Here is a 15,715-nt window from a genome sequence, read left to right on the forward strand (position 1 = left end):
ACCTTCCAATAAGGGAGCAGGTACAGTTACCTCGTCAATTTCTACTTTCCTCCCACTCATATCTTTCGAGAGAAACTCCTCCAGAAAGTTTCCGAATTTAGCAACAAAAGTCTTGCCTTCGGATCTGTGATGGAAGGTGTATCCAATAGTTTCCTTTGGATATCCTATGAAGAAACATTTCTCCGATTTGGGTTTGAGCTTATCAGGTTGAAGCTTTTTCACATAAGCATCGCAGCCCCAAACTTTCAGAAATGACAACTTTGGTTTCTTGCCAAACCACAGTTCATAAGGCGTCGTCTCAACGGATTTTGATGGTGCCCTATTTAACGTGAATGCGGCCGTCTCTAAAGCATATCCCCAAAACGATAGCGGTAAATCAGTAAGACACATCATAGATCGTACCATATCTAGTAAAGTACGATTACGACGTTTGGACACACCATTACGCTGTGGTGTTCCGGGTGGCGTGAGTTGCGAAACTATTCCACATTGTTTCAAATGTACACCAAACTCGTAACTCAAATATTCTCCTCCACGATCAGATCGTAGGAATTTTATTTTCTTGTTACGATGATTTTCCACTTCACTCTGAAATTCTTTGAACTTTTCAAACGTTTCAGACTTGTGTTTCATTAAGTAGATATACCCATATCTGCTTAAGTCATCTGTGAAGGTGAGAAAATAACGATATCTGCCACGAGCCTCAATATTCATCGGACCACATACATCTGTATGTATGATTTCCAACAAATCTGTTGCTCTCTCCATAGTTCCGGAGAACGGCATTTTAGTCATCTTGCCCATGAGGCACGGTTCGCAAGTACCAAGTGATTCATATTCAAGTGGTTCCAAAAGTCCATCAGCATGGAGTTTCTTCATGCGCTTTATACCGATATGACCTAAAACGGCAGTGCCACAAATAAGTTGCACCATCATTATCAACTCTGCATCTTTTTGGTTTCAACATTATGAATATGTGTGTCACTACTATCGAGATTCAATAAGAATAGACCATTCTTCAAGGGTGCATGACCATAAAAGATATTACTCATATAAATAGAACAACCATTATTCTCTGATTTAAATGAATAACCGTCTCGCATCAAACAAGATCCAGATATAATGTTTATGCTTAACGTTGGCACCAAATAACAATTATTTAGGTCTAATATTAATCCCGAAGGTAGATGTAGAGGTAGCGTGCCGACCGCGATCACATCGACTTTGGAACCGTTTCCCACGGGCATCGTCACCTCGTCCTTAGCCAATCTTCGCTTAATCCATAGTCCCTGTTTCGAGTTGCAAATATTAGCAACAGAACCAGTATCAAATACCCAGGTGCTACTGCGAGCATCAGTAAGGTACACATCAATAACATGTATATCACATATACCTTTGTTCACCTTGCCATCCTTCTTATCCGCCAAATACTTGGGGCAGTTCCGCTTCCAGTGACGGGTCTGCTTGCAGTAGAAGCACTCAGTTTTAGGCTTAGGTCCAGACTTGGGTTTCTTTTCTCGAGCAGCAACTTGCTTGCTGTTCTTCTTGAAGTTCCCCTTCTTCTTCCCTTTGCCCTTTTTCTTGAAACTAGTGGTCTTATTGACCATCAACACTTGATGCTCCTTCTTGATTTCTACCTCCGTAGCCTTTAGCATTGCGAAGAGCTCGGGAATTGTCTTATCCATCCCTTGCATATTATAGTTCATCACGAAGCTATTGTAGCTTGGTGGAAGTGATTGGAGAATTCTGTCAATGACGCTATCATCCGGAAGATTAACTCCCAGTTGAATCAAGTGATTACAATACCCAGACATCTTGAGTATATGCTCACTGACAGAACTATTCTCCTCCATCTTGCAACTATAGAACTTATTGGAGACTTCATATCTCTCAATCCGGGCATATGCTTGAAATATTAACTTCAACTCCTGGAACATCTCATATGCCCCATGACGTTCAAAACGTCGTTGAAGTCTCGGTTCTAAGCCGTAAAGCATGGCACATTGAACTATCGAGTAGTCATCAGCTTTGCTCTGCCAAACGTTCATAACATCTGGTGTTGCTCCAGCAGTAGGCCTGGCACCCAGCGGTGCTTCCAGGACGTAATTCTTCTGTGCAGCAATGAGGATAATCCTCAAGTTACGGACCCAGTCCGTGTAATTGCTACCATCATCTTTCAACTTTGCTTTCTCAAGGAACGCATTAAAATTTAACGGAACAACAGCACGGGCCATTTATCTACAATCATACATAAACAAGCAAGATACTATCAGGTACTAAGTTCATGATAAATTTAGGTTCAATTAATCATATTACTTAAAGAACTCCCACTTAGATAGACATCCCTCTAATCCTCTAAGTGATTACGTGATCCAAATCAACTAAACCATGTCCGATCATCACGTGAGATGGAGTAGTTTCATTGGTGAACATCACTATGTTGATCATATCTACTATATGATTCACGCTCGACCTTTCGGTCTCCGTGTTCTGAGGCCATATCTGTATATGCTTGGCTCGTCAAGTATAACCTGAGTATTCCGCGTGTGCAACTGTTTTGCACCCGTTGTATTTGAACGTAGAGCCTATCACACCCGATCATCACGTGGTGTCTCAGCATGAAGAACTTTCGCAATGGTGCATACTCAGGGAGAACACTTCTTGATAATTAGTGAGAGATCATCTTATAATGCTACCGTCAATCAAAGCAAGATAAGATGCATAAAAGATAAACATCACATGCAATCAATATAAGTGATATGATATGGCCATCATCATCTTGTGCTTGTGATCTCCATCTCTGAAGCACCGTCATGATCACCATCGTCACCGGCGCGACACCTTGATCTCCATCGTAGCATCGTTGTCGTCTCGCTAATCTTATGCTTCCACGACTATCGCTACCGCTTAGTGATAAAGTAAAGCATTACAGCGCGATTGCATTGCATACAATAAAGCGACAACCATATGGCTCCTGCCAGTTGCCGATAACTCGGTTACAAAACATGATCATCTCATACAATAAAATTTAGCATCATGTCCTGACCATATCACATCACAACATGCCCTGCAAAAACAAGTTAGACGTCCTCTACTTTGTTGTTGCAAGTTTTACGTGGCTGCTACGGGCTTAAGCAAGAACCAATCTTACCTACGTATCAAAACCACAACGATAGTTTGTCAAGTTGGTGTTGTTTTAACCTTCGCAAGGACCGGGCGTAGCCACACTCGGTTCAACTAAAGTTGGAGAAACTGTCACCCGCAAGCCACCTATGTGCAAAGCACGTCGGGAGAACCGGTCTCGCGTAAGCGTACGCGTAATGTCGGTCCGGGCCGCTTCGTCCAACAATACCGCCGAACCAAAGTATGACATGCTGGTAAGCAGTATGACTTATATCGCCCACAACTCACTTGTGTTCTACTCGTGCATATAACATCAACATATAAAACCTAGGCTCTGATACCACTGTTGGGTTTCGTAGTAATTTCAAAAAATTTCCTACGCACACGCAAGATCATGGTGATGCATAGCAACGAGAGGGGAGAGTGTGATCTACGTACCCTTGTAGATCGACAACGGAAGCGTTAGGTTGATGTAGTCGTACGTCTCCACGGCCCGACCGATCAAGCACCGAAACTACGGCACCTCCGAGTTCTAGCACACGTTCAGCTCGATGATGATCCCCGGACTACGATCCAGCAGAGTGTCGGGGAAGAGTTCCGTCAGCATGACGGCGTGGTGACGATCTTGATGTACTACCGTCGCAGGGCTTCGCCTAAGCACCGCTATAATATTATCGAGGACTATGGTGGAAGGGGGCACTGCACACGGCTAAGAATATGATCACGTGGATCAACTTGTGTCTCAAGGGGTGCCCTCTGCCTCCGTATATAAAGGATCAAAAGGGGGGGCGGCCGGCCATCATAGGGCGCGCCAGGAGGAGTCCTACTCCCTCCGGGAGTAGGATTCCCCCCCTTTCCTAGTTGGAATAGGATTCGTTAAGTGGGAAAGAGGAGAGAGAGAAGGAAGGGGGGCGCCGGCCCCCTCTCTCCTTGTCCTATTCGGACTAGGGGGGAGGGGCGCGCGGCCCAGCCCTAGCCACCTCTCCTCTCTTCCACTAAGGCCCATTAAGGCCCATATACCTCCCGGGGGGTTCCGGTAACCTCCCGGTAATCCGGTAAAATCCCGATTTCACCCGGAACACTTCCGATATCCAAATATAGGCTTCCAATATATCAATCTTTATGTCTCGACCATTCGAGACTCCTCGTCATGTCCGTGATCACATCCGAGACTCCGAACAAACTTCGGTACATCAAAATGCATAAACTCATAATATAACTGTCATCGAAACCTTAAGCGTGCGGACCCTACGGGTTCGAGAACAATGTAGACATGACCGAGACACGTCTCCGGTCAATAACCAATAGCGGAACCTGGATGCTCATATTGGCTCCTACATATTCTACGAAGATCTTTTATTGGTCAGACCGCATAACAACATACGTTGTTCCCTTTGTCATCGGTGTGTTACTTGCCCGAGATCCGATCGTTGGTATCCAATACCTAGTTCAATCTCGTTACCGGCAAGTCTCTTTACTCGTTCCGTAATCCATCATCCCGCAACTAACTCATTAGTCGCAATGCTTGCAAGGCTTTATGTGATGTGCATTACCGAGAGGGCCCAGAGATACCTCTCCGACAATCGGAGTGACAAATCCTAATCTCGAAATACGCCAACCCAACATGTACCTTTGGAGACACCTGTAGAGCACCTTTATAATCACCCAGTTACGTTGTGACGTTTGGTTGCACACAAAGTGTTCCTCCGGTAAACGGGAGTTGCATAATCTCATAGTCATAGGAACATGTATAAGTCATGAAGAAAGCAATAGCAACATACTAAACGATCGGGTGCTAAGCTAATGGAATGGGTCATGTCAATCAGATCATTCACCTAATGATGTGATCCCGTTAATCAAATAACAACTCTTTGTCCATGGTTAGGAAACATAACCATCTTTGATTAACGAGCTAGTCTAGTAGAGGCATACTAGTGACACTCTGTTTGTCTATGTATTCACACATGTATTATGTTTCCGGTTAATACAATTCTAGCATGAATAATAAACATTTATCATGATATAAGGAAATAAATAATAACTTTATTATTGCCTCTAGGGCATATTTCCTTCATTTAAGTCTAACCCAATTCCTATGCATAGGGATTTTGTGAGCAAACAACTTGTGGGAACAAGGATCAACTTGCATAGGAAGGTAAAACAAGCATAACTTCAAAACTTTAAGCACATAGAGAGGAAACTTGATATTATTGCAATTCCTACAAGCATATATTCCTCCCTCATAATAATTTTCAGTAGCATCATGAATGAATTCAACAATATAACCAGCACCTAAAGCTTTCTTTTCATGGTGCATAAGCATAGAAATTTTATTACTCTCCACATAAGCAAAATTCTTCTCATTCGGAATAGTGGGAGTATCATAAGAAACTCGAATACTATAAATTGTTTCCACATTAAAAGAGTAATGTTTAGAGAAGGGGTAATCATAATCATGACAAGTTTTATAAATATAATCACTACTTTTTATAGCATAAGTATCATCAAAATAATCATCATAGGTAGGAGGCATGCTATCAAAACTTGGGAGACTTGGGAGACTAAAAATATTATCTTCATTAAACGTAGCATCCCCAAGCTTGGGACAAACATTAATTGCAGCAAATATATTCTCAAAAACATCATCTTCATCAAACATAGCATCCCCAAGCTTGGGCCTTTTCATATCATAAGCATAATCACTCTCATCATTAACAGTATGGATAGCACCAATAGTATAGCAATTATAATATTCTTCCAAGCAAGTGCCAAAAAGATTTTCAAGATCATAAGAAGTATCATTATCTTCCACAATTATATTTTCATGAGGCACAATAGTAATAGGAGCAGCATTATTTGGGAGAGATATCTTTTTACCTCTATTCCTTTTTCTTTTCTTCTTCTTCACCACATCATGTGTGGGTTCAATCCTCTTTTTGGAGCTCCTTATTAATGAGATTGGTTGAATAAGAGGCTCCTCCTCGTTACCTGATTCATCATAAGAAATAATAGGAGGGTATTGGGAAGTCTCTTCCCTTTCATTAGTATTCTCTTTATCTTCTATTTCTTTTCTTTTCTTTATGTAGTTGGCAATATAAGGATTTTCAATACAATTCACCGCACAATACATATAAATTTCCTCTAGATCAAAGCCAAGAAGTTTGTAACGGGCAATTTCTGGAAGATGATTAGTTAAACATTTCATTTCTTCATAACCCATAAGAAAACTAAGTTCATTATAATGTGCAAGGGAAATCAAGTCATCACAATTTTTGGACACGATTAGATCATGGAACAATTTGCACCGCATAGCTAAGTGACCTTGTTCATTGCAAAGTCCACAAGTACGGCCAAGAAAATTTAAATTTTCAGCACAATCATCTAGTATTTCTTACAACAATTTAGTTTCTAAGTACTTATGCTTCTTGCAATATCTATCTTCCCTTTTTGGTGTCTACTTACAAACCCAATGCACTCCACAAAAATTGACATGTTTATAGGAGACATTTCATCATAACTAGTGCAATCATCATTAGTATCATGGATATTCAAAGAATTCGTACTAACAACATTGCAATCATGCTCATCATTCAAATATTTAGTGCCAAACATTTTATAGATTTTTTCTTCTAGCACCTGAGCACAATTATCCTTTCCATCATACTCATGAAAGATATTAAAAAGATGAAGCGTATGAGGCAAACTTAATTCCATTTTTTTGTAGTTTTCTTTTATAAACTAAACTAGTGACAAAACAAGAAACTAAAAGAATCGATTGCAAGATCTAAAAATTACCTTCAAGCGCTAACCTCCCCGGCAACGGCGCCAGAAAAGAGCTTGATGTCTACTACACAATCTTCTTCTTGTAGACGTTGTTGGGCCTCCAAGTGCAGAGGTTTGTAGGACAGTAGCAAATTTCCCTCAAGTGGATGACCTAAGGTTTATCAATCCGTAGGAGGCGTAGGATGAAGATGGTCTCTCTCAAGCAACACTCCAACCAAATAAAAAAGAGTCTCTTGTGTCCCCAACACACCCAATACAATGGTAAATTGTATAAGTGCACTAGTTCGGCAAAGAGATGGTGATACAAGTGGTATATGGATAGTAGATAAAGGTATTTGTAATCTGAAATTATAAAAACAGAAAGGTAACTAATGATAAAAGTGAGCGTAAACGGTATTGCAATGCTAGGAAACAAGGCCTAGGGTTCATACTTTCACTAGTGCAAGTCCTCTCAACAATAATAACATAATTGGATCATATAACTATCCCTCAACATGCAACAAAGAGTCACTCCAAAGTCACTAATAGCGGAGAACGAACAAAGAGATTATGGTAGGGTACGAAACCACCTCAAAGTTATTCTTTCCAATCAATCTGTTGGGCTATTCCTATAAGTGTCACAAACAGCCCTAGAGTTCGTACTAGAATAACACCTTAAGACACAAATCAACCAAAACCCTAATGTCACCTAGATACTCCAATGTCACCTCAAGTATCCGTGGGTATGATTATACGATATGCATCACACAATCTCAGATTCATCTATTCAACCAACACATATGACCTCAAAGAGTGCCCCAAAATTTCTACCGAAGAATCACGACAAAAACGTGTGCCAACCCCTATGCATAGGTTCATGGGCGGAACCCGCAAGTTGGTCACCAAAACATACATCAAGTGAATCACGTGATATCCCATTGTCACCACAGATATCCACGGCAAGACATACATCAAGTGTTCTCAAATCTTTAAAGACTCAATCCGATAAGATAACTTTAAAGGGGAAACTCAATTCATTACAAGAGAGTAGAGGGGGGAAGAAACATCATAGGATCCAAATATAATAGCAAAGCTCGCGATACATCAAGATCGTATCATCTCAAGAACACGAGAGAGAGATTAAACACATAGCTACTGGTACATACCCTCAGCCCCGGGGGAGAACTACTCCCTCCTCGTCATGGAGAGCACCAGGATGATGAAGATGGCCACCGGAGAAGGATTCCCCCTCCGGCGGGGTGCCGGAACGGGTCTAGATTGGTTTTCAGTGGCTACGGAGGCTTCTGGCGGCGGAACTCCCGATCTATTGTGTTCCTCGGAAGTTTTAGGGTATATGGAGATATATAGGCGGAAGAAGTATGTCAGGGGGGCCACGAGGGGCCCACGAGGGTGGAGGGCGCTCCCAGGGGGTGGGCTCGCCCCCCTGCCTCGTGGCCTCCTCGTAGACCCCCTGACGTGCACGCCAAGTCTTCTGGGCTTCTTCTGATCCAAAAATAAGTTCCGTGAGGTTTCAGGTCATTTGGAATCCGTTTGATTTTTCTTTTCTTTGAAACCCTAAAACAAGGTAAAAACAGAAGCTGGCACTGGGCTCTGGGTTAATAGGTTAGTCCCAAAAATAATATAAAAGTGTATAATAAAGCCCATAAACATCCAAAACAGTAGATAATATAGCATGGAGCAATCAAAAATTATAGATACGTTGGAGACGTATCATTAAACCACCCCTCCACGGGCTACTGTTCATCTAGCCCTCCACCAACTACTGTTCAACCAGTCCTCCACGGGGTCCTGTTCATCCAGCCCTCCACGGGATCCTGTTCATCCACCCCAACCGGCTCGATCGACCGGGGTCCTGTTCATCCAGCGGCAACGACCTCTACTACCACGGGGCCCTGTTCATCCAACCCCCACTGGGAACTATTCATCCGACCTCCCACAACGCTCACTGTTCATCAAGAGGCAGCAGGTTCGATCGGGTTCAGTTAGCAGCAGTAGCGAAGGAATCGCTCGATCGGGTTCAGTTAACAGCCAGATCGATCGATCGCTCGGGTTCAGTAACGTATAGCCTGCAGTGTAATCGCTCGGGTTCAGTAGGCGAACGACTCGCTCGAGTTTAGTTAGAGCCCAATGCCTCGCACCCGTATGCGTATGTGTACGAGAGAAACGTGCATCGCTCGGCCCCCGACCATCCACCATAACCGGGAACTCCCTGATATTTTCCTCACCCTCGCTTCTACCACAGTTTTTTCCGTCATGGATAGCCCAAAGAATGTCATGCAACTGCGTCTCCGGTCCGCCCAGGACAAAGAGCCCATTTTCTGTCATGATTTTTTGTCATAGAATTAGGAGCCCACCACATCTATGATGATACCGGGTTTTGTCACAACTATCGTCATAGAAGTGTCATAAGCATGCCATTTTTTCGTTCGGCCCAGAATGTCACGGCTCGAAGAGAATGAGGGCCCATCGGCCCATCCGAGGACTACGGGCCGGATAGGTTAGTGCCACCATATCCAGGACACCATCACTGAAGCTCCAAGGCGGTGCATGGTTCAGCTCACCGAGCGGCAAGTTGCTCCAGGCCAGCTCGCAGACGCTAAAGCTCCAAGCCGGCGCGTGGTTCAACTCGCCGAGGAACGACAAGTTGCTCCAGGCCGACACTTGGGGAGGGGAGCACGGCGGCACATGCATCGTGGCTGCCGTGGTCGACGCCGTGTCATACCGCGTCTCCCGTGCCTGCAACCGCGCCATCCCCGTCAACGCGCGCGTAACCGTGCCCTGTCGGTAGAGAAAGAAGCCGGCTACATGGACATCGACGAGGCAGCAGCCAGCACGTCCACGCCCGCCGCAATCATCAAGAAGTAGAACACGGGAGGCCGCTGTCGGTTGGGTCCCATGAAGGCCACCACCGAGGCGACATCGGCATACACAGCCGGCGTTTTGTCTGGTCGCAGGCCACCGTCGACCCCTGCCCAAAAACCAACCCTGATCCGTGCAGCTTAGGGCACCCTTCCCCTTCGGCTGAAGCATTAGCCGACAGTTCCACTCCAATGAGTGGTGCGGAAGCGAGCCGCCTATGCGCTGAAGCATATACCTCTGCGTCTCGCAGTTGCCGGACATGGGGAAGACAATGGAGATCCCCGCGGCCGGCCGTAGACTAGTCAAAGGTATCCATGTCGTCGAAATGGATATCCACAGGCACCGGCCGTGGACTAATTTTATCTTAGTCCGGTATCATTTTTAGTTAAATAAATATTGAAAATGTAATGAATTTCGTTTGGTTTATATGAAATATGTCGTGTTTGTATGTATTTCGTCTGGTTAGTTCAAAAAGTATTGAAATGCATGTGAGCAACATTGAATAACAGCGTTCAACATCCATATCCGTGTATTGGTCCCTGTATACTGACGGATGCGAAAAACAAGCATTGAAGATGCCCTTTAAGCAATATATAGGCCGAATGCGAACAAAAACCATAGGTACATCCGTTCGCGAGCACCGCTAGTCAAACAAGCGAGCGAAAACGGATGTCCTCGGGTCAAACCAAATGTGCAGTCAAAGCAATATCTCAGTGCTCAACTGGTCAAAAAGCTAACGTACATCACGGTCTTGGCCATTTAAGGTGTTTGTTCCGAAGTCGCTTCAGTATTTACTTCTGGATTTGACAAAAGCGACCTCGCTCAACCATGATCTCACGGAAATCACTGCACATACGATACTTTCCTTTCGACGTTCGTACGACCTGGAATCCGACGGCGTGCTGCATTTTGCTGCCATCGTGTGGATGATGTTGAACATCGTCGGATGAAAGTTGTCGTATGTATAGCAACGTTGTCACCTAATCATGGCTAGAAACATGATTATGTTTCCAGATCATAGGCGGTAGTATGGTATGGAGAAACGGGAAAATGTCTCAGTCCAACGCCAATTAATGACCATGAGTGTAAAAGAAATCAGGGTGGATGTCGAAATTCTTATAGAACTGCTCCCTCCGTTTTAAATTATTTAGGTCGGAGTAGTTTTTTCTCCACTGGCAATTACTCCCTCCGTTTGGAAATATTTGTCCTTAAAATAGTTGTATCTAAACTTATTTTAGTTATAGATATATCAATTTTATCGATTTTGAAGACAAGTATTTCCGGACGGAGGAAGTACAAACATACTCCCTCCGTTTTAAATTATAAGATGTTTTAACATTTTTAAAAATTTGAATGTATATAGATGTCTATTAGTATGTTTGTTCATTCATTTTAGCCTATATATAGTTTATATTGAAATATCTAAACCATCATATAATTCGGAACGGAGTAGTATTTCTTTTGGCAAGCTACTTTGGTTTCCCATTTTGTCGGTAAACTGCCTGTGTTGAGTATATATAGCTTGCTTGTGTTCGGAGGACGTGAGCTAATGCATTCACTTGCTTGCGTACACATGGAGACGTCGGGTGGCGGCACAGCGCAGCACCACTTCGTGTGCCCCATCTCACTGCAGCCCATGCAGGACCCGGTCACGGCGCCCACCGGCATCTCCTACGACCGACGCGCCATCGAGCGGTGGCTCGCCAACGGCCACGCCACCTGCCCCGTCACCGGCCGGCAGCTCTCCCTCACCGACCTCACCCCAAACCACACCCTCCGCCGCCTCATACTCTCCTGGCATCCCGCGTCGAAGGTGGCACCTGACGTGGCGCCGACGTTGGAGCCCGATGATCCGGAGGTCGTTGTGCTCGTCGCGAAGGTGATGTCCCCGACTTCTTGCCCAACGGCCGATGTTCTCTGCGAAGCGGCGGCGTCTGCCGCTGTGAGCATCACGGCGCGGCGGTGCATGGTGCGCGCCGGCGTTCAGTGGCGCGTGCTCCGTCTGTTCTCGTCGTGCGGTAAGACGAGCTCGCGCGCTGTGATGCCCACCGTTCAAGCGTGCCTGGCTCTCCTTGACGCGCTCGACGTCTCCGCCGACGAGCTCCGGCCTCTCCTTTCCGGCAACCACGACCTCGTCGACGCGCTGACGCACGTGCTGGTGATGCTCGAGAATGGAACCTACTCCGGCGGCGGCGGGAACACGACCAGAGACAGCGCGGTGCGGCTCCTAGACTCCGTGATCGAGTCGGCTGACGTCGTGCTGCTCGAGCGGCTGCGTCCGGAGCTCTTCCGCGCCGTCACGGCGGTAGTGCGCGACCGTACCGTATCCCCTGGCGCGACGCGCGCGGCGCTGCGTGCCCTCCTCAACGCGTGCCCCAGCGGCGACGGCAAGAACCGCGTCCTCATCGCCGAGGCCGGGGCGGCGCACGAGGCCATCGAGCTGGAGCTGTCCTCCTGGCCCTCGTCGCCGAGCGCCGGCAAGAGCAGGCGCGTCACGGAACTTGTCATGGCGCTGCTGGCCCGGCTGTGCTCATGCGCGGAGGGGCGGGCGGCTGTGGTGGCGCACCCCGCGGGGATCGCACTGGTGGCAAAGCGCGCGCTGCGCGTGTCCGCGGCGACCGACACGTCCGCTGTGCGGGTGCTGGCGGCGGTCTGCGGCAGGGCGGCGTCGCCGGAGGTGGTGCGGGAGATGGCCCGCGTGGGCGCAGTAGGGAAGCTCTGCTGCGTGCTGCAGGCGGACTGCGACCGAGACGTGAAGGAGACGGCGAAGGCCGTGCTGAGGATGCACTCCGGCGTGTGGTGCGGGTCGCCCTGCGTCAGCGCCTACCTGCTCTCTAGGTACCTCTAGTTAGCTGCCATGTCACACTTGCATTGGTGCATGGTGGAACTGGAACATGCTCGTTGCGACATCCTGTTGGTTAATTGGATTTGTTGGTTCCTTGATCAATTCTTGCTGGTTTGTAAGATAAACTGAAGTTGAAATCCCGAATTTGACACTTGAGGTATCACTGACATGTGGGGCAGTGGGGGGCAAGAGATGTCATTTTCATGACTCGTGACTCGGGAGTTGTGAGATCTTTACAAACGCTAACCGCACATTACCATGGTTCATCAAATAGTTCAAATAAGGCGGACCAGGAGTCGACGGGTACATCACTGTGGAATAAATACAGTATGAACCATGCATGCATGCGTGCATGCACCACGTGTTGTAATGGGCAAGAGTCAGCAGACTTGGAGCTCCTTGACTGAGACACAACACACATACTACCCCACATCCGTTTCATATCAAATCTTGTTTTGGTTACGCTTACGCAGCTTTCAATCATCGTGTCGGCATATTGATGTAGTGTTCAAATCAAACTTTGTAAAATTTGATCAAATTTATATTTAAAAAATAGCACTCATCATGATATCAAATCGATATCCTCAAATCGGTCATGGAATATATTTTATATTATATTTCATTTTGTATTTAGATGCTATTTTTTAAAATAAATTTGATTAAACTTCACAAAGTTTGACCGAAGCAAAACTAATGTGCCAAGTAATATGAAAGGTAAATCATCGTATTCAACATATGCTACCGTCGGTCATGTCCCTACATGTTAGTTGCATGAAAGTAAAAATGAGACATCGATATCCATCACACATGTGGCATAAAAGGCATCCGCTTATATACTATGTGTGGCATGAGCAGGGGGACAGCCCACACGAGCTGTGTGTGGACGAACAATAAAATTGCCCACACATGTAGACGCAGCTACTTCGTGCCACACATCCAACAAGTACTACTCATCCTCACTCGGCGCGTGTGGCACGAAGCAAATATGCTCACACGTCCTGGCACAGCTACACTAGGTACCTGCGGAATGACGATTTAGTTGTCATCCTGAATGGCGGATGTATTTATCCGGGGTGACAAATATGGTTGTAAAAGTATGGCAACTCTCTCTATTTTGGTTAACTATAGTTGCCATGTCTAATTTATGATAGTTGTCGCGTGCAAACAAACCATAGTTGTCGTGTGTGATTAACTACTTGCCACATGTATAATAGTTGACATGTGTGTTTACCTAGTTGCCACGTGTGGTTAATCACAGTTCCCATGTATGTTTATCTGATTGCCATGTACGCGCAACTGCAGTTGCCGTCTAGCAAACGATTCATAGTTGCCACGTGTGTTTGCCTAGTTGCCATATACGCGCAATTGCAGTTGAACATACGACTGTCATATGAGCGAAAAGCAGTTCGTCCACACGCGCGTGGACTAGGTGATGGTTGTGTGGGCAGAAACTAGTTCGTCCACACAGCGTAGCTGGCAACCGCGTGCCGTGGGGCGTGTTAGCGACCTGTCCAACGCCCACACACCGGCCTTGTCCTACGTGATACGCAAAAACTGCCTTGGTATATCAAGATTCGTGCAAATTTAACTAGACGATAATCCAGACGTGCAGGCAAGTTGCAATGTTGTCATACGTATGAACGTTAATGTTTTCGTAAAAATAAGGGACGTCGGCCTCTATACTGGTCATTCAAGTCGCCAATTACATGCACTAGCTAAATACACCCGTGTTACTACAGGGCGAAATGACAGGATATCCAATTCCGCTTTTGGGAGCATATACTTTTGCCCATCAAAAATGTATTTTTAATATAATTTTCTTTTTTAAAAATAGATGTGATTATTGTCACACTAAAATGCTACCTGCCAATTTTTAGAAGGAAAGCTTGAGTATTTTGATATGTGCAAAATAAATAAATAGTAAGTCGAGCCACAAATGTTACCTCCAAATGTTACACTTATTTTGGTTTTTCACCGACGAAACATTGTCATCCCGTTTCACACTAACAAAAACATCTATGTAAAAATTCAGAATTTTTAAATTTTATTTACTATTTATTTTGAATTTACTATTCATTATGAAGCATATACACCCAAGAGCCAAAATGGCCCTCTCGTGAAATAATATCTAAAGAATTGTGGCATGTGAACGATTGTACTCGGGCGTGGTGGTGTCGACTGCGTTGTGATTGATTGCATGCAAAATTAACTAGTACCTAGCTACTCCCTCGGTCCACCAAAGAGCGTGCGTCTGGCTCCTGAATTTTTCCCAAAATAAGTATACGTCTGGCTTTGCTGTTGGTAATTTTGCATTCACCCCCTGGTCTATGCCTCGACGTCACCACAACGAACGATGACCTGCCAAATTGAAGCCAATCTTCTTCCTCTCCCCCAAACTCTCTCCCTCCCGATCCAATTCCAGATTGTTGAGAGTCAATCATCCAATCCAAGGCCATCGCCGGTCATGCAAAGATTAATGGCGGCCGGTCCATATAAGTTGCCGGTAGGGTGTGCATCACACTGGATCCATGGAAGGCGACAGAGGAGCGGTAGGCAGTGGAGCGGGCGAAGGAGCAGAAGTCGGCGATGGCCAGCGAGGCAAGGTCGTCGCCACGGCCGGTGGCGTGTGACGCCCCGAGACCGACACGCCAGGTGTCTTCCAGTTATTCGCCGACGTTGTCATGTCATTTGCTTGCGTGTTGCATCTTATCATGTCATCATGGGCATTGCATCATCATGTTTTAAAACTTACATCTGTCCCGGTCTCCCAGTTCCTTTCGTTGTCCGTTCTGAATCCAGACACACTTGCACGCGCGCGACACGTCCGAAATAGTATTTTTATAAGTGGCCGGAAAATGTTCTCGGAATGGATTGAAAGTTGGCATGCGGTGTTGTTATGTTGTAGGTAGGCCGCCTGCCAAGTTCCATCGCATTCGGAGTTCGTTTGATAGCCCAACCGTTAAAATATAGCGGCAATAGTAGCCGGTCTATCGTCGGACGTTTTCGGTCTCCGGAACCTGTTGCCGGGCTTTCCCTCTCTTTTCTCCCTAGACCATCTACACTGCCCACTACCAACCGCGAGGCCCCAAAACCCCCTCCTTGCAC

General features: G+C 45.7%; 1 protein-coding gene across 1 annotated transcript; it reads left to right on the forward strand.

Moving 5' to 3' along the window:
• The first annotated feature begins 11,291 nt into the window (after window positions 1–11,291).
• Window positions 11,292–12,761, forward strand: LOC125515831 (E3 ubiquitin-protein ligase PUB23-like). The gene has a single exon (XM_048681330.2). It carries the CDS (start codon window positions 11,315–11,317, stop codon window positions 12,611–12,613), a length of 1,299 nt encoding a protein of 432 aa, XP_048537287.1. The 5' UTR covers window positions 11,292–11,314; the 3' UTR covers window positions 12,614–12,761.
• Window positions 12,762–15,715: the final 2,954 nt, after the last annotated feature.

This window comes from Triticum urartu, chromosome 6A, assembly GCF_056163025.1.
Source record: "Triticum urartu cultivar PI428250 chromosome 6A, HENAU_Tu73, whole genome shotgun sequence".
Classification (NCBI taxonomy): Eukaryota; Viridiplantae; Streptophyta; class Magnoliopsida; order Poales; family Poaceae; genus Triticum; species Triticum urartu.

Bases quoted from the DNA above. Each gene is read 5' to 3' on its own strand.
- LOC125515831 (XM_048681330.2), top strand. From the start codon at position 11,315: ATGCATTCACTTGCTTGCGTACACATGGAGACGTCGGGTGGCGGCACA.